Below are 19,248 nucleotides of genomic sequence, written 5' to 3'. Positions count from 1 at the left end.
TGCTTGGGTTCAGTTTTCAGAAAACTGCCTACTTCAGCTTAAGACATTTTAAAACTTAAATGACTGAAAAAATATTTTGAACTTCTTGGATAACTTAATTGGCTACATTGAACTCTTGGTAGCTTTTATAAATTTCTTACTAATAAAAAGAACATCTCTTCTGACAATTAAATCTTTTATTTCTATTTCCTGATTTGTTGATAATACCATGTTAAATAATAATGATAGAAAAAATTCTTGTCTCATTCTGCTTTGTTAGAAAAACCTTTGGTGTTTCACCTAAAATATGGTTTATAGTTCGGAATAAAAGGAAATGTTCTGATCATGGTAAGAAATGACTCTTAATGAACAAAGAGTAAGGTAAATACATATTAGGAAGATAAACACATATTAGGAAAATAAAGCATATTTTCTTTGTTAATTTACTCATGTGATTTTTGTATCTATTTGCAAATATTAAACAATCTTTGTATTCCAGAGATGAACTCTCATCAGTCATGGTTTATTTTCTTAAATATATATCACTGAATTTGAGTAGTGGTTGATTTCCTTTTTATTAACCTTCTGAATCTGATAAGCCAATAAAGGTAAAACACTTTTGTTATATTTATAGAATTGTATATAATTTTCTTTTTTGTGCTTTGTCAGTCTTTAAGTATAGTGGGACGTTCTCTTTGTATTTAAGATTTGTCATTGTTCAGATGGCATAGGTAGTTATATTTTCCTTGCAAAATACTTTTCTTAGAAGTGGGTAAATTTCACAGAATTGTAAAATATTACATTATAAGAAAGCTAAGATGGTATCATTTGCTATAATTCATCATTTTGTATGTAAGGAAATCAAGAACAGGAAGGTAAAGTAATTTGTCAAAGGTCTGTGATCTCTGGTCAAGCAAGACCCAGTATCCCCAGGACAGTTTAGTAACTGACAGATTTTTATTGATACCTATTCATAGCAAGGAATATACTGTATAGGAATAAAATGAATTGAGTTTATAATTAAATTATGAAAAAACACTTATATTACTAAAATTAATAACTATATGACCACTTATTTTTTTAATGTGAAAAAAATACCATATAGTAACCATACCTGTGATTTTAATATTACAAGGAATGCCAAAAGGAGCCTCTCCTACAGTTCCAGTAGTCCCACCCCATCTGCATGCACAACCTAAGTCAAGTTTCTGTTGCATGAACTAAAAACAAAACAAAACAGAACAAAAATGGTGGCTTTAGCACCTACTTATTTGCTGTCTGAAGAGAAAAAAAATCAAATTCACATGCATACAACAGAGAAAATGTCTTTATTTAAGGGTCTTTCCATTTATCTTCCCACCCCCTCTATTTGAGGTTACTTTGTCTTTCTGAATTTGTAGTTTTGCAGAGTTGAAATCTACATAAATCCCTTACTCTAAAAGCATCTCATTAAAAAAAATCATACCTCTGTCCACACGTCAAGTTAATTATAATATGGCAAATTTCCCTTTTTTCTACCTGTTCAGTGATGGCTTGGAAGCTATAGAGTCTGACCAGTCCTGAGCTGTACATCACAATCAGTATTCCATGAGACAAGGTAGCATCTGTAACGTTCCCGAAAATCTGAGGGGAAAGGTAGATATCACCTGAGAAAAGACCAGAAGGCCAGTCTTCTGAGTGTTCATAGTGGTTTGTGCATTTGCTTAATCGTAAAGTCACCACTATAACACTGCTGCCTAGTAGTATAACTTAATTATAATTTAGAAACTTGAAATTAAAGCAGTATGAGCAGTGAGGGGTAACCCACTGGCATCTTAGACTGGAACACTAGTGGAAATGTAGCACATACCCTTCAAAATGATGTAGTAGCATTCATTTGCTTCATCCATTTGTTTATAGTTTTACCAGTTTCTTAATAACAAACATAGGCACACACTGAATCTATCTAGTTCTAAATAAATATTAATTCTACCATGAATATCTTGGTAGGGATCTAGTCTTTGTATTACAACATAATTTATTTATTTATTTATTTACTACAACAATTTATAAAGAAATTTATTAGATCTAAGCAGCTGACTCAAGAATTTTATCATCACTTTGTTCTTTAAATCCTTAACACTGTTTGATTTTTTAAGTCATATAAAAACAAACATGTTAAAGACAGAAGCATTTAGCCTAGCTGAACTTGAATAAGATTTTGGCTCACTGTTCCCTTTCTGCTTCTGTTCTACACACTGAATCCTGTCAAGATTCTCCACAGAGCTCTGATAAAGAACTCGATTCTGTGCCTATTTTAATATTAAACACAAGTTAACACAGACAAATATTCATAGCAATGAAAGAACTAGAAAGTAATTGAAAATCTGCTTTTATTTCTACTCAATACACATTACTTAGTGTAGATTTTCTCTTCCAGTAATTAGCTTAGAAGTACATTCTGAGTCTGGCCCCTGAGTCTTACTATACCTGCTAAGTGAAAGATATACTTTAATTACAAAAATCATAATCAAAACTAAATCCCTTACAAGATTATCTTGAACATTTAAGAATAAATAAAAACAATTTATGATTGTGCTAAGAGTTCAATTCTACTGCAGGCTGTAATAAGCATACACAATTACTTAATACACAAGCACAAAGAGAACAATTACATTCTTTTTGTCATCTCTTAAAAGGATAATTATGGTTTGCTTTCATCTTGACTAGCAGATGAGTTTTATTCACTGATTCTCATTTGGAGGACTTATGTAATGCATACTTATTTCAATAATGAGTGATATAATAAAGTAGCCACTCTGTTTTAAAATTTGGTTTATACCTTAGAGTCAAATCTGGTTCAAATTTCATCTCCTCCATTTACTGTCCCTAGGATTTTGATAGCTGCTTAACCTCCTCCTTAAATACATTACGTGCTACAATGTTGCAAAATATTCAAACTGCCCGACACAAAACAATAAATGTTATTATTCTTTAGTGGTAATGCAGTTTAGAATATTATGTTTATATAATTTAAAACTTTTAAATACATTCATCTTATTTGCTAGTTAGTATTAGTAGATTCTCAGTATCTGTCCTCTATAAGACTTTAGGTGCTTAATTAGGACTAGTAGAACAGTCCAATAAATATTTTCCCAGAATACATAACAACTTTAAAAAAAAAATTACTAACTCTTTTACTCAAAGGAAATTTGTCCTTTCTTTCTTCTCATATAACTGCCCCACAAATGAAGAAGACAGCAAACAAAAAAAAAAAATCCAAAACTGAATGAGTTAGAAAATTTACATACTTAATTATAAGATTTGTTGATGTAGTATACAACAAGTTTTAAATCTATATCTTGTAATTAAAATGAGTCTTTTTTCTTGCAATTTTTCATCTTTTTTTTAAATGATCATTTTAACAAGGTTTGGACTATTCCTCTGGAAAAAAAAAAACCTTCCTCATTTCATAATCATATAAAATAGAGGTTTATTAACCACAGATATTCAACACTATTCATTTGAGAAGCATAATAGTAAGCAGAAAGATGAAGGGATAATTAGGCTTTCTTCCCATGTCAAATGTTTTCACGTATTTTGATAGGAAATAAACTAGATCAGCAAGCTTTTTACTATTAGGGGAACACTTCCAATCAAAACACCTAATATACAAATAATTAAATGACAATATTACATCTTATTGTCAAAAATTAACGTTCAATTAAATCAGAAATGAGTTCTCACTTTTTTGTTGATCTCCAAAATCCCTATGAGTGAAAAAGGTAGAACACGGAATACTGCAAGGTAGAGCAAAACAGGCTGTTGAATGCCCACCTAAAGGGAAAGACCAAAGTTACAGGTAGCTCTCAAGAATATTTCAGAAACACTCTGTTTTCATGAATGAAAAACATCCATTTATCCATATTGCAAAGTTATTTTAAAGAGGAAGTCATACATGTTTAAAGTATGCCCACTAAACCATCAGCCCTTCATATATACATATAAAAAATTATAAATGTATACATTTCTTAAGAGTATTTTTAAGCAACAAAACATTTTATTTACTATATAACAAAAACATTTTATATACTCACTAGCAAAACATATTTATATGCTGTACATTATAAACTGGTACATCTTACATTCAATATATTGTTAATAGTTTGTACTGCAAATTGGAATTTCTAATATTAATAATGTGAAACACGTACAATTATCATTTAAAAGTAGTGTTAGACTGATATACCTATATGAAATGAGAAAAAAATATTAATGATAAAAACTTGAGTGATTTCTCTGCTTGAAAAGAATAGCTCCCTTACTTTGAAGAACAATGTCCTGTCAACCTCTTTCCATTATGGAATGTAAAATAAACTGTTGTAGTTTCCTAGAGAGGCTTGAAGGGAATTTCTTAAATTTGTTGAAAACAAATTTATATTCAGAAAATATAGATCATTGGTTCTTTCATGGCATATGTGCATTCAAATTCCTACAGAAACAGATTCTTTATTTTATTGAATGTTTAAAGAGGTCTACCTGCGGTGCCAAAGCTGAGCCTTTGTTCTGAGCTGACTTGACTGCAATGACTTCTTGAGGAGTGTCCCAGCTCAAGTATCTTTTTAAAGAATAAAGAGATGTTTATTTATTTAGGTCAGTTTCCTTATATTTGAAAGAAAAAAAAAATAAGAGTACTTTAGTTACTTAAATCATAAAAACAAAGGAATTTATTTAAATTTTTTTTTCTTTTTTAAATTAGATTTATTTATTTATTTATACAAGCACTGGGTACAGTTGGAAGCATGGGAGGGTGAGAGAATTCACCAGAGCCAGAGCGGGAAACAGAACAGGCAGACTGAAGAAGTACACTGCTGAGGGGAGCAGCGGGCGGCAGAAGAGGTCTGCACGCCATGTGGGACCCTCCCCTGGCGGCCGGGGAGCAGCCAGGGATCGAACCGGCGCTGCAGAGGCTGTGGGCAGCTTCGCAACCCAGTGCTCAACCGCTGCACCACCGGGGAGGCCCACAAAGGAATTTATTTTAAAAACAAATAGCTAAAAGAATTTCCTCTAGATCCCTATATGACTTATCCTTATAAAAATATATATGATTTTAATCCTTTGGAGTTTTGATGACTAAAATTGTGTTTAATGATATTCAAAACTAAGAAAACAAAAATAACCATTCTTGCTTTAAAAGGGAAGTTACAAGAAGCAATCAAAATGTTACTTTCACATTTGCATGCACATATTCACTCCAAAAATTTCTAATTTATGAAACTAATAAAATAACAGTTCTTAGATTGTAGTAGGCAGGTAATTTAATTGAAACAGACTAGTCTTCAACAAAAATCTATAATAAAGTGCAGCCTACATATAAGACATATTTGTGGATGGGAATCACAGGAACTATTTTTTAAAGTTTATTGATTAGTTACTCAAGAAGGATACAAAGAAAATTATAAAGGGTGGCTATCTTCAGATCCTCAAATATAGTCATGAGGGGAGAAAAAGAGGAAATTGAGATCTGAGTATACAATAGGAAATGCTTTTTAAAAAGCTTGAAATTTCCTGGGCCACAAGTCTCAAAATTTTATAATAAACGGTTGAATAATGAAGCCCGAATACCTGAACTTGCAATATGAAGCAAGATATATTTTCTCAAGGATTTCTCCTGTTGTTGTTGATATACGAAGTAGCCAGTTATGAGCAGTCAGTGCTATGAGTGAGGATTTATAATCTGATGGACTGGGCAGCATTTCCCCCTAAAAAAATTGAGATGTATAAACAAAATTGCTTACCGAAAAAAAAAAAGTTGACAAAAAACAAACAAAAGCCAAAATAAAAATTGTTTGGCCATGAACAATTTGTAGTAGTAGATATCCAAAGAAAAACAGCTTAAAGAAAGAGTTAAATTTAAGTAAACCAAATAAGAAATATTAAATGTGCAAACAGAATTAAGGCAAGGAAAGATAAGATTATGGGTAATTCTTTTCATCATTAGCTCATTAAGTGAATTTATTTATATAAAGCACTTAAACAGTATTTGAAATAATTTATTATTACTTATTATATATCATTAAGTAGTCAACAAATATGAGTCAAAAATTGAAACAAGCACAAAGCATTAATGTTAGTCCTGTGATAACAATGATAAAAATAACAGTTCTTAAAACCATGTTTAATCACTTAACAACTAAGAGTCATAGGCTGGAACAGACATTTTTTTATTCTGAGACCCAAGATTTACTTTTGATAGAAGCGAAAAGGGCAAAAGGGAAAATTACCCATCACTCACCATAGCACTACTCTAACCCCTAATTAAAAGCTAAAATTCATAGTCAAAGCAGTCAGAGAACAGAAGGTGGACGTGGTCACTAATGACATGTTCCGCCAAAAGGGAGAGAATAGCTATTTGGGCGTACCTGCCACTGAAGAGCTACCACAAGGTGGAAGTCTCAGGCAGGAAGAGAAAGAGAAGTAAAAAGTTGTACTTTGTTTTGTGGAATAAAAAGGAAGCTCTAAGAGGAAAATTTAGAGAAGGTGAAATGGATCCAGGGTTTTCTTAGGTTGGTAATAAACAGAAAAGAATGAAAACAGTTCTTTTGGGTTTTTTTGTTTGTTATTTTGTTGTTTGTGTATTTTTTTTTTAAGATTTATTTATTTATACACACAAGAGCCGGGAGTACAGGCCAGAGTTATGGGGGCGGGGGCGGTGTAAAGAGAACCCACCAGAGACAGAGTGGGGAACAGAACAGGCAGATGGACTGAAATACACTACTTATACACTACCTATACAAGAACTGGGTATAGGCCAGAGGTGCAGGGGAGTGACAGGATTCACCAGAGACAGAGTGGGGAGCAGAACAGGAAGATTTGCTGAGGGGAGCAGCAGGTGAGACAGAGAGGTCTGCAGTGCCATGTGGGTTAGCTCCCTGGCTGGGGATTGAACTCATGCCGCAGTGGCTGGCGATAGCCTGATAGCACTGAGATTTTAACCCATCAGGGTTGTTTTTTTTTTTTTTTTTTTGCGCCATCAGGGAGGCCCTACACCTATAACTTTTACAAATTCATCTTACATCAATTTAAAAAAAGAGCTTTCTGATTTTTAAAAAAGAACCATCTATGAACTGAGATTAAGTGTCCAGGGAAAAAGCAGCAGCTCCAGGAAACTATAATTTTATGTAAAATCAAGTTTTCTTTTAAAAAGAATTTTAATAGTAAATTCTAAGTATAGCCTCTGATCCTTTAAACATTATTTCTGGTCACATATTATAAGCTCTATTTTTCCTAAAGAACAATGTTCCTACAAGAGTAGGAACATTTCCTAAGTGCATTTAGAACTCTGGTCCAATGTAGAATATTGATACCATTAAGACCACGAGACATATTTAAAAATATCTCAAGAAAGGAATTTCTATTATCAAAAGTTTGAGAAAATGGTTCAACAATCACCAAGCACATTAGTATTAAAAGTATTATTAGTCTTAAAGGCTCTGAGAAATAATTCTATAAAGGTGTTTAACCTTTGAATTCAGAGTATCACAAATTTGTCTACAATCCAATGCCTCCAACTCTTTACTAACTATACAATGTTTAACATCTTATAAAATCATTATTTTCCTGTGAAAGACACATACCCGGCAATGCTAATTTGATGAAATAAGCTTATTCTATTATTTTAGTTTTTATTTTAATCTTCTGAATTTCCTAACAAGATTCTTAGAGAAAATTCTTCAGAATTCACATTTAAAGAGTCATATAACACTAATTATTGCCCTATATAAGTATTTTATTGTTTCAGTATATAAGGTAGAATCATATCTTAAACCACTAAGAATAACTATAAACTAACATTGGTGCTTATAGAGTTTTTAATCAGTTCAAAACCTTTTTTAGTTTTCAAGATTTGCAAATGCTATAAACTTTAAAAAATATCTTTTACAATATATGTAAAAGGTTTTACAATAGAATTATTTCATGAGGAAAATGATAATTAAAAGATAGAATCTGTTCTTGACTTCTTTCATGATTCAGGAATTACTATGATATTTAAACTTTCTTCCCTTATATATTAACAATAACCAATTCTCTCTGGTTATAATTGCTTTGGAAACAAATGCTCTAAAAACAAATCTTACCACTGGGCATTCCCATAATAAAGCATCCTCAATTTTTTCTGACTTGGAACATTTTGGCATTTCATAAAGTTTTCTTGGCTGGGATGCAACACTGGGGCAAAAAAAAAAAAGATCATTCTTGATAACTGAATCAGTGTTTGCTCAGGTTTAAGTAATCTTTTTTATGTTCAGAGACCTGGAATAACAAAACACAATTTGCTACTTTGCTTTCTTCTTCTCAACTAAATGTTTACAATTTTTTGTTCTCACAAAATTCACAATACATGTACATAGAAAAAAAAATCTGACAATAGAATTAAAGTAGATTATAATGTTATAAATCTAACAAAATAACCATTATTAACATTTGGTTTATTTCCCACTAGTTTTTCTTTATATAATACATACCTACCTGCAGATTATTTTCCCTAACTGAAGCATATCAAATTCTCTCTTTACCTTTGAAAATTCCCTATATATATATATATATATACACACACACACACACACACACACACACACACACACACAGGGAATATATATATTTTATATATATAAAATATATGTATAATCTGTTGAATTTCAAGGCTTTCCTAAACTGTTATTCCAGTACTTTCAAACAAAAATTAGATAAGAGTCCCATTATTTCAGGGTGAAAATTAGCGGATAAAAAAGTTTTCTGTTTCTCCCAAATGTCTTTTCAGAAAGTCTGGACAAGTTTATACTGTTGCTATTATTGAATATTGCATTTTTGACGTGAAAAAGCCTCTTAACTTTAATTTACACTTCTTTGCTTACTACAGAGATGTGATCATAAATGTTTCATTTTTTTTTTAACTGATGAATTTTAAAATGAACAACTATTTAGAAAATAAACATTCAGGGTGACAATTTTATTCACCCTTGATGCTCTCTTACTGACTCAAAGGTTTAAACCACACAGAATTTCACAGGCCATGAAAGCAACCTGTTATGTGATTCTAACCTCTGGGTAAAAAATACCTCAATGGTATATTAAAGAACTTCCAAACTACCATTAAATTATCAATCAATGCCATTTACTCTGATTAAAAAAAAATAATTAAAGCAGATACCTCTAAATTGGGAAAGTTAAGAAATAGAAATGAAGTGATATCAAATAATTATTGCTAGTTTTTCTAGGTTTAATAATGATATTATGATCATATAAGAAAACATCAATTTCCACTTGCAGTAAGTATGAGGAATTCTATAGGAGAGCATTCTCCAGGAAAACTGGTGAAAATTAAGAAAGGACAACTATTTAAAGTCTCTGAAAATGTTCCTGAGGGCATTCAGGAAATGAAGAAACATTTATTCAAGAAAATCTACTGTAGCTCACTAAGAATAGTGAGTGTGTGGTGATAGAACTAGAATCTGTTCTGTCTCTACCATTCTCAGCTCAGCAAGATGAAAACTCCACTCCAGACTGGTATGGTTAAGAGCACAGGGCGCCAACTAGCCCCAGCTTACAGAGAGCTAACTTCCAAGGAAGGGTAGGGTGACAGCATTTCTCACTCAGTCCTCATTTTCTTGTGGCTGGACTGAGTCCTGACTGATAGAAGTCAACAAGTGAGGTTCCCAACTTCTGAATACTTTCTACTCATGGGAGAAAGATTCTATCTTGAGGGTGGCATCCCTAAGAATACCTGAGCCCTGATTGCCCCATCCCCTTTCATTAAAATATGATCCAACGCTGAGAGAGGCAACATCTGAGGTTAATGTCTCTGTCCCAACCACAATCGCTCAGCTTTTAAAGTAGTGTAGTCACTCAGAGGCATGCCAGGCACCACCACCTTGGCACAAAGATTTTGCCTGAAAGTAGGCCATAAAGTACATAGTACCTAGACTTTTCTCGGTGGAAATGAGTTCATTTACACCAGAGCATGGAGAAGTTCTAGTCTCAGAGTACTCTGAAAACTTGTGGAGGTTGTGCTTAAAGGGCAAATGGGAAGAAACTGGTAGATTCACTGACCATGAGGGTAAACTGTAGGTTAGTTAATTTGCCAAAGACAGTAAGAGAAAGACTGCTGGGAGGAACCCTCCTGAGGTCAAAACAAATCTCAAATACTACCTCAATACTACCTCAATCCCAACATCTAGTTTCTGGTCCAGTAAGAGCTTAGAAATCATCACTTCTGTTCTGACAACAAGAAAAAAGGCTGAAAAAGCTTAAAATCAACTCTTGTTAGATATATCAGAGAACTGAGTTGACAGGGCAAACTGCTGCCCCCAAAACTGTATATTCTAACTGTAGAAAATAAACACAAAGAGAATGTTGTTTATAGAATACTTCATCCAACAACATTCTTCTCAAGCTCACATTCACAGAGATAGACCGTAATCTGGGCCATGAAATACACCTTAATATTTAAAAGACTAGAAAAAACGCAAAATGTACTCTCAGACCACAATGGAATTAAATTAGCAGTCAATAACAGAAAAGGGGTTGGAAAATCCCAAAATATTTGGAGATTTAACAACATACTTATAGTTAACACATAGGTGCAATAAGTCTCAGAGAAATTTTAAATTATTTTGAATAAAATGAAAGCGAATATATAAATCAACATTTGTGGGCTGCAGCAAAAACAATGCTTAGAGGGCCTCCCCGGTGGCGCAGCGGTTGAGCGCTGGGTTGCGAAGCTGCCCGCGGCCTCTGCGGCGCCGGTTCGATCCCCGGCTGCTCCCCGGCCACCAGAGGAGGGTCCCACATGGCGTGCAGACCTCTCCTGCTGCCCGCTGCTCCCCTCAGCAGTGTACTTCGGTCCTTCTGCCTGCTCTGCTCCCCGCTCTGCCTCTGGTGAATTCTCTCACCCTCCCGCTCTTCTGACTGTACCCAGTGCATGTATAAACAAAACAAACAAACCAGCAAACAAATAAATAAAGCATGCCTCTATTAAAAAAAAAAAAAAAAAAAAAACAATGCTTAGAGAAAAATGTTTAACATTTAATGTATTTATTAGAAAAGGAGGGAAACTTTTAGGTTGGTGAACACATGGACATTCAGGGACAGAAGCAAGCTCAGAGAGCATGGAAGCTCTGTGTCCCATCCCACACACCTTGCCCTATGCAGCTCTTCTAGCTGGTTATTTTTTAAATAATAAACTAGTAATCTACTAAAAAAAGTCACAAAGACCAGTAATACATGTGGTTCAATTTATATGAAATGCTCATAATAGGTGTCTCTATACAAAGTAGAGATAGAAATTAGCAGTTAACTGTTCAAGGCTGAGACTAGTGGAGGAATTGGGTAAAGGGTATAGCATTTCTCTTTGAGGTGATGAAAATTTTCTAAAATTAACTGCAGTGATGGCTGCCTATATGAACCATTGATGATTTGTCAAATTCATATTCAATGAATTAAAAATCATTGAATTGTGTACTTCAAATGGGTGAATTGTATGGTATGTGAATTATAACAAAACTTTAAAAGAAAAAAGTTTTTTTTTTTTTTTAGAGATGCAAGCTTAAATATGGCATGATGTTTGAAATAGTCTTAAGTGAGTGTTTGTGTGTGTGTGGAGAGGATGACGAGTAAAGCAAATGTGCCAAATTCATGATAGACTTTGAATCTAAGTAATCAGTGTATGGGGATTCGCTATATCATTCACTACTTAAGGAAGTTAATTTTTTTCCTCTTAAAACAAGCAAGTACTTCCAGAACAAAATACAGAAATTCTTTTCTAAAGCAACATCTAAATTTTGGATACTTGGTTCTCTTGACTCTGGTATCCTTTACGTAGAATAAAATTTTATATAGTACTCTGGACAATCTATCATTTTGCCTATATCATAGTTTTGCTTCAAACGGGTACTTAAAATATGAAACCTGCAGCTTTAGATTTAACAAGACTCAGAAATTACATGTATTTTAACATCTACTCTTCTTGTGAACCCATTTTCCCAGTCTATCTCACTTAACTCTATTACAAGCATGTGGCTCTATAAAAATTGAGAAAATCAACAGCGAGGTGAATTACAGCAAAAATTATCACCAAAAAGATACCTGCTGACACAGCACCGATAATTGTCAAAATATATTCTTCCTCTCTCATAGGCTATAGGTGACTTGGAATGGGTAGTCCAAACATTCTTAAATTTAGTACTTTCCTGAAAAACACAAGGAATTTCAGTTTAACAAATAACTCATCAGCCTCTACTGTACACCATTTAAGTTGGATAGTTAAATGTACAATTTTCCAAGAAATTTCTACGTTATTTAAAAACAGTCTAATCTCACTCTCTTGCTCACATGTGGTTTAAGTGGGGTGATCAACTTCTAGAAAGACAGTTTGCTAAAACTAAAGCATCTGGCGGTTCTACTAATATCCATCTACAATATCTCAGTTTCAAAGGAAGGATTCACCCCCCACCCCCACCCCGTGAGACCTTAACAGGGGGCTCGATCGCAGAAAAACTGCACCCCAGCAGCAAGCTGGACCGTCAGGCACCTCGCTGCCCTTCGCCTCGCGCCTGGCGGTCACCTGGCAGACCAGAGCCCGCAGGATGCCCAGGTTCGTCCTCTGCACCACGCCTGCGTCGCGCGTGAAGAAGCCCTGTGCCCGGCGACTCAGCTGGTGGCACACGTTGGGCTTCCGGGTTGGGCCCATGGAGCTGCTGGCCCGGTGCCGGGTTGGCTTTGCCGAAGAGGGGCGCGCCCCTCACTCCAGCGCGGGACAACGGCCGCTCTCTTGGAACCTCTAGAAAAAAATAACACGGGGAGCAGAAAGGAGGGCGCACGGCTCGGGGTGAGAGGGCAGAGCCGGCGCCGCGTAAGAGCGGAGAAGGAAGGAAAACACAGCCCGTGCCTCGACCTGCCCCCCTCAAAAGCTCTCTGGCTTTGGACCCTGATGCGCAACAGAGTGACGCCCCCGTACGGCGCGGCCTGCCAGAGCCTCTCCCTCACCGGGAAATGTAGTTCCCAGTGCCCTCTAAGGGAAGTGGGCTTGTTGCCAGACTACAATTCCCAGCAGGCAGTGGGGAATGCGTTCGTGCGCCCCGCACGCCTCCAACCCCAGTCGCCCCGCCCCTCGCCCCGCCCCGGCCCGGCGGAGGCTGCGCAGTTGGTCTGCTGCGCCCTTCCGGGTTTGCACGCGCGTGGGTGAGCCTTGGGGGCGCTGTGCTGCAGCCTTTTGGTCCAGGTTGCCTGAGTACTCCCTGCACTGGGGGATTTGGCCCTTTGCCACCCCGATACTCGCACGCTTCTCAACCCCCGACTTTCTGGGAGCCCCTGACCGGTTGCCTAGAGGGGCACTGTACGAGTGCGACCCTACCGAAGCAGCCTTCTGTGGTAAAGGTACGCCCCTCGGCTTTGTCCTCAGTCGCACGTAGTACTTTGTGGATCAAGTTGACAGTTAAACATTTGGGGCCTATAAACACTATCTTTTGTTGTATGAGTTAATGGAGGGAGATGCTGGCATTCTCATCAAGCTAGGCTTGAATTATTCTTTCCCGAGGCACGCCCCTCTGTGGCCTGAAAGAACAGACCGGTTTTGTGATAATTGTTGCATTTTCCTTCCTCCTGCCTCCTTTCCCACCCTTCTCCATATAGGGATAAAGTACGAAATATTTATATTCTTACTGGACTGCTCAAGATAGTCCACGTTGATTCCTCCAAGTAAAAGAGCTTTGTAGACTAGCCCTGCCTATAGGGTCAAAGTTCCCAGCGCACTACTCTTTCAGTAATGGTGCACCAGACCGTTGCTTTATTCTAAGTCTCTCGAGGGTGGTGTCTGCATTTTCCACTTGGGTTTGACTTGTTCACAGATAATGCTCACGAGCATTATCACATTTGACTGAGAGAATACAAAGTACAATAACTGGGTGAGTGCTCCGGGTCACAATTTAAGTGTTAAGTAAAATTTTGCCGTATCTGTTTTAAACCCTACTGAATTTCCTTCAGAGCCTAGGATTTTGTTGATTTTTCATGACTTATTTTCAGCATATGTGGAGTGCTTTGTATATTTTTAGAGAGCACTATAATAGTTAATTTGGTAATTCATGAATGCAGCTGTCACTGAGAAAACTGAAACCCAGAAAAGATAACTGGATTTTCTTTGGCTGAAATGAAATTCAAATCTTTGCTGAATTGAATTCATCATCTCTATTCTCCTTCCCTCTCACCCCCACTTTTTGACTTCCTGTGGTCTTTATCTCACCACCAAGTCACCCAAGGGATCTTCATCCTAGATGCCCTTCTTTCCCTCACCCACAACCAAGTCCTTTTGATTCTCTTATCCATCTCTCCTTCATATCCCCCACATAATTTAGGGCCTCACCATTTTATCACATTATTATATTAAGTAACTTTCTTTTTGCTTTATTTGAATACTTTCATTCCAACCCTCTACACTGCTGCCAGAGTGATTTTTCTGGAGCACAAAACTGTCAGTTCCTTATTAAAATCTTTCATTGGCTCCCAGTCATACACAGCAGAATTTCTCAAACGCAGGTAGATACCCACGGTCCTCTGTTAATATTTTCAGTATGTAAATATATGTAAACATAAAACTAAAAACCTCTTTTGCTGTATGTTTTATACAGCTATAACATTCAAACATTTATATGTTAAATGGAACAAAATTATAAAACCAGTAGATTCAGTGGAGACTGTTTTTGCTAGACTCCACCTTATTTTCATTTTTTACCTGACACTTTAAAGCAAATGGTTACTACCCTTTGTAGTCTAACTTCTTTATAGAAAGGCCTGCCCATTTTGTCCTTGTTGAGAGATTATTCAGTGTTTTCACTTCTTTATTTAAACCGCTGCAAAATCCTCCTTTGTTCAGTGTTTCATTATTTCACTGGCTTCTCTTGACAAATGATATATAATATGTCTCTACTTTTTTTTTTTTTGCCAATGCACACGTAAACACAAATATGTGAACGGAAATCTTGTCATAGTAATCAATTAAGATGTGGTCATTGAAATGATCTAGAGTACCCTTTTGTTAATTTTTTTTAGAGTTTTAAAATTGAATATAATAATGTTTTTCCCAAAGAAATCTCATAACCTTGAAGTAACATGTAAGAATCCCTAAGGGTCTGTAGAGGTGTCTTATAGGACAAGATCTGAATTCCTTAGGATAGTAAACAGAGGATTTTATTATCTGTATCTTGCCCACATTTTCAGCCTCATCTCTTTATCCTTCACATTCACTATATAGTGCTGACATGATGCCCACTTATTGTGCACCTTTATATTTCAAAATTTTCTTGTCTGGAGTTCTCTTCCTTTTCTTCTCTTATTTATCTCAAGACAACCCAGGTATCACTGCTCCATCTGGACACTTTCCCTGACCTCTTACCTTTGTCATAGACTTTTGTCATCTAACATGTTAGTTTGGGTACATTAGTTGTAGACTATATTAGAATTTTCATTTGTCTTCCCTATATATTGTTTTTATAATCGTCCATTCAAAATATATGTGCATTAACTGCATTTTGGGGAATATATAACAGATGTATATGTATGTTGAATGAACTTCTTTAGACAAGATGTTTGTATAGAATTTATATCAGCAACTAAGAATATTTAACAAGATGCAAATTGTCTCTCTTTAATCTTTAAATCAATATGAACTACAATAATAAAAAGAAGAGACAACTTATTAAAAACTTAAATCCCTAATGGTTTTACCTATAAAGTACATTTTTCTATTTGTTCAAGGTAAAGTGATATGAACAGATATCCCCAATTTAGGATTTGGGGACAACATCTCTTAATTTGGGGCACTGGACAAACATTCATTCTTTCCCCCCCCAACCCCAAATCTTTGTCTATGTGATACTTACAGAATACTTAGCCATCTTTGCCATGGTATTTTTAAAGCAAGGAAGAGGACACATGAATTCAGTAATTAATAAATTGGTTTTTGTTTAGAGAAGCATAGTATAACTGAATAAAAAATATATATATAAAACACTCAGATTTTTAAACTGGAACATTTGTTCAGAGACAGATTTGAACGAAGCTCACAAGAAGTCATTTGTTCAGCATGTGATCATTTTCATGTACGGTGTGCTGGGAACTATTTTGGCAGAAGGCATAGCAGTGAACAATGTAGCCACGATTCCTAAATGTTGGGAAAGATAGACAATAACTAAATATATTAAAAATAAGACTTTCAGAAAATAATTGGCATGAAGAAGCTAAAACAGGGTTATTTGCTAGACAGAACATGTTTGGGGGCCCGATCTTAGCCAGAGTTAGTCGGAATGCCTCTGTGAAGAGTGGACTTTTGAGCACTCTCTGAATGATGAGGATAAGTTGAATTGCAAAGAAGAAAGGATAAAATAGTCCAGGCAGAGAGATGCTCAAATGCAATGTCCTCAAGGCAGTAACAACCTTGGCTTATTCTAATACTGTCTGAAAGCCATTATGGCTCTTTAGTATGTGTAAGGGAAATGAACTTGGAAAGGTAGGCTGGGATCAAGTGAGCTAAGTATAAGGAATTTTGGGTTTTATTCTGGTGTGATTGGAAACCAGCGAAGGTTTGGAAGACGTGAATTGACATAAAGCTATTTTGTGTCATAATAAGATCATCATGGCTCTAGTATGTTGACTCTTGGGGGAGGTGGGTCAGGAATGAAAACAAGATACAGGTGGCTGTTGCATTGGTCCAGGTTAAGAGATGATAATGTTTGGACTAGCATGGTTAGCAGGAGAGATGGAAAAAAGTCAACAGATTCAAGTTATATTTTGGAAGTAGACTTGATAGGACTTCTGATGTAGTAGATATTTAGAATGACGAAAAGAACTGATTTCAAGTGAAATTATAATAAAACAAACCTCAAGTAAACACTCCCAGACTCACCAGAACAAGTGTAAATAGGGAATTACTCATCATGCAATGCCAGTGAAATAACGCCTAGATTTTATTAACATGTACACGTTAGCATTATAAATATTAATGCTAAGGTCTGTTGGAATCTGTTCTGTGCTGGGACATGAGAGAAAAGAGTAAAATCAGGTTCTAGAAATAAGCAGAGTTTGAAGCATATGGGACCATGGTACTGTGATGGAAAAATTACGAGTGATACAACATTCCCTTTAAGAGAAAGTTGTGTCTAGTATTAAAAATAAGGTAAACTAGAGAGACCAGTTAACAGGTAATTGTAGTAATCAAGGTGAGAATCTAGACATGTAGTATGTTCATGTATGTACACAATCCAAAAAGATTTAGGTTTAAATACTTAATGGTATGGTTTGAAAATTCTTCTCCTTCTTTTAAAAAATATTTATTCAAAGGAATATGTTTGAATGATGGTATAATATAGATTATCAGATTAATAAAATTTTCTTCTGTCCCATATTTGCTTCAAGTTTTGTTTATTTGATTTTTAATCATAAGTGGGTATTTTATTTTATCAAAATACTATTTGAAGTGATCATAATTTTCCCTTTTATCTAAAAATGCCATAAGTCATATAAGCATATTTTCTAATGTTAGAGCAATGTTGAATTTATTTAGATAAACTTTTGTGATTTTTTTCTGTGTATTAGAACTATCATGGGATTTGGGCAGCTGCTGGCTTCAGTGCTCACTCAGTTCTCTGGACCTTTGCTAACTTTTAGTCTCTGAGGATTTCTTTCTTACTTGCTGGCTCAGTGATTTTTCTTTAAATGTATTTATTCAGTCTTTTGGGAGTATTTTTTGGTAGAAAGGTTTCTGGAGTATCAGGTTCACCAAGTTATCAGAACTAAAATTCTATTCTCCCATATTTTTAGTGTAAAAAGTTTCCATTAATGCAAAATGTAACCATTTTGTCTTTTCTTTTTCTTGTCTCTGTGTAGAACCACTCCTCTCCCCTGAAAATAGGGAAGCAGAGTTGTTTAGTAGAAAGAGCATCATCCCGGGAGTCAAAAGGCATGAGTAGTAGTGCCAGTACTACCACTTAATGAGATCTTTACCAAGCCACTTATTATGAGTTTCCTTCAGCCACCTAAGTGGGAATACTCAGGGTTGAAGTGAAAATCATGAGTTTATAAATGTGAGCATGTTGTTGTAAGGGGAAAAAATGAGATGCAATGATGTAGAATACAATCTTTGTTAGGAAATGTGACAGAAATTGGGAATTTGGGGAGGGGATTGAGTTGAGTTGATTAGTTGATTAGCACAAAGGACTTTTTTTTAGGGTGGTGAAACTGTTTCATATGCTATTGTGTTGGTGGATACTTGACAGCATACACAAAGAGTAAACCTTAATGTATGCAAATTTTAAAAAATAATGAAGGGAAAGGGAGGGATTCCAAGATGGAATGTAGATTGTACCAAAAGCAGCTAACTGTATTACAGATATGTACAATAACCTCACTGAAATGGCCAGGAAAAAGGTACTGACCTACATAACTTTGAAAATGAGACTGTGAGGGCCTCCCCTGGTGGCGCAGCGGTTGAGTGCTGCGAAGCTGCCTGTAGCCTCTGCAGCACCGGCCGCTGGGCGAGGGTCCCACATGGCGTGACAGACCTCTCCTGCTGTGCCCGCTGCTTCCCTCAGCAGTGTACTTTGTCAGTCTGCCTGTTTTGTTCCCGGCTCTGGCTCTGGTGAATTCTCTCACCCTCCCGTGCTTCTGACTGTACCCAGTGCTTATATAAATAAATAAATAAATAAATAAATAAATAAATAAATAAATAAATAAAAATCTTTATTAAAAAAAAGAAAATGAGACTGTGAGACTAAAGGCAATAGGAATTGTATGTAAGCACAGTACTCTGGTTGATAAAATTTCCCACAGAGATATGGGTTAACACTTCTCAAGCCATGTACAAGTGTACTGGAATTGAACAACTAATAAGTGAACGGTGGATGATTGGAACCAAGTTTCTTGCTGTTGGAGTGAGAGGTAATGAACGATCAAGAAGGGATGACTAGAATGATCCATGTGATGATAGATTTGAGTTGGAGACATTAGCATAAAATCTAGTTTAGCTTACTATGGTACAAGTGGATACGTAGAGAAACAGTTATGAAGATACGGATATGTGCATGGTTTAGTGTACACACATATATTTCCTTGGTTTGTCAGTTTAGAGTGCCTAGAAACAAGGACAACTTATAACAAGGACCACACCATTCTCATAAAAGGAACGAACATTCTTTGGAGAAATGACTGACTCTAGGACTGGGTCAAGGAATACAAAAGATGATT

The 19,248-nt window shown here is 35.7% G+C and overlaps 2 protein-coding genes across 12 annotated transcripts in view; one reads left to right on the top strand and one right to left on the bottom strand.

The window, feature by feature from the left end:
* Nucleotides 1-13,073, bottom strand: part of DCAF17 (DDB1 and CUL4 associated factor 17) — a 30,687-nt gene extending 17,614 nt beyond the window's left edge. Inside the window, exons 1-8 of one of the 3 annotated variants that reach the window (XM_037523524.2) lie at nt 12,581-13,073; nt 12,103-12,206; nt 8,097-8,187; nt 5,584-5,720; nt 4,498-4,576; nt 3,706-3,795; nt 1,498-1,602; nt 1,094-1,199 (exon numbers count right to left, since the gene is read on the bottom strand). In XM_037523524.2, the coding sequence (XP_037379421.1) occupies nt 1,094-1,199; nt 1,498-1,602; nt 3,706-3,795; nt 4,498-4,576; nt 5,584-5,720; nt 8,097-8,187; nt 12,103-12,206; nt 12,581-12,706 (838 nt within the window). In that variant the 5' untranslated portion in view covers nt 12,707-13,073. Of the gene's footprint in view, nt 1-1,093; nt 1,200-1,497; nt 1,603-3,705; nt 3,796-4,497; nt 4,577-5,583; nt 5,721-8,096; nt 8,188-10,178; nt 10,610-12,102; nt 12,207-12,580 lie in introns of those variants that run through there. The other 2 variants (XM_054699848.1, XM_054699849.1) reach the window with 2 other exon arrangements.
* The window catches only part of METTL8 (methyltransferase 8, methylcytidine), a 213,352-nt gene that overhangs the window by 127,834 nt on the left and 66,270 nt on the right, over nt 1-19,248 (top strand). For 3 of the 9 annotated variants that reach the window (XM_054699855.1, XM_037523526.2, XM_037523528.2), the window contains exon 1: nt 13,192-13,392. The exons of the other annotated variants lie outside the window; for them this stretch is intronic. The gene's annotated coding sequence lies outside the window, so the exon portion shown is untranslated. Of the gene's footprint in view, nt 1-13,191; nt 13,393-19,248 lie in introns of those variants that run through there. 9 annotated transcript variants of the gene reach the window in all.

This window comes from Talpa occidentalis, unplaced genomic scaffold, assembly GCF_014898055.3.
Source record: "Talpa occidentalis isolate TD23 unplaced genomic scaffold, MPIMG_talOcc4v2.1 talOcc4.3, whole genome shotgun sequence".
NCBI classification, from domain to species: Eukaryota; Metazoa; Chordata; class Mammalia; order Eulipotyphla; family Talpidae; genus Talpa; species Talpa occidentalis.
Note: the sequence above shows the minus strand (reverse complement) of the source record. Positions and strands in the feature narration are given on the sequence as shown.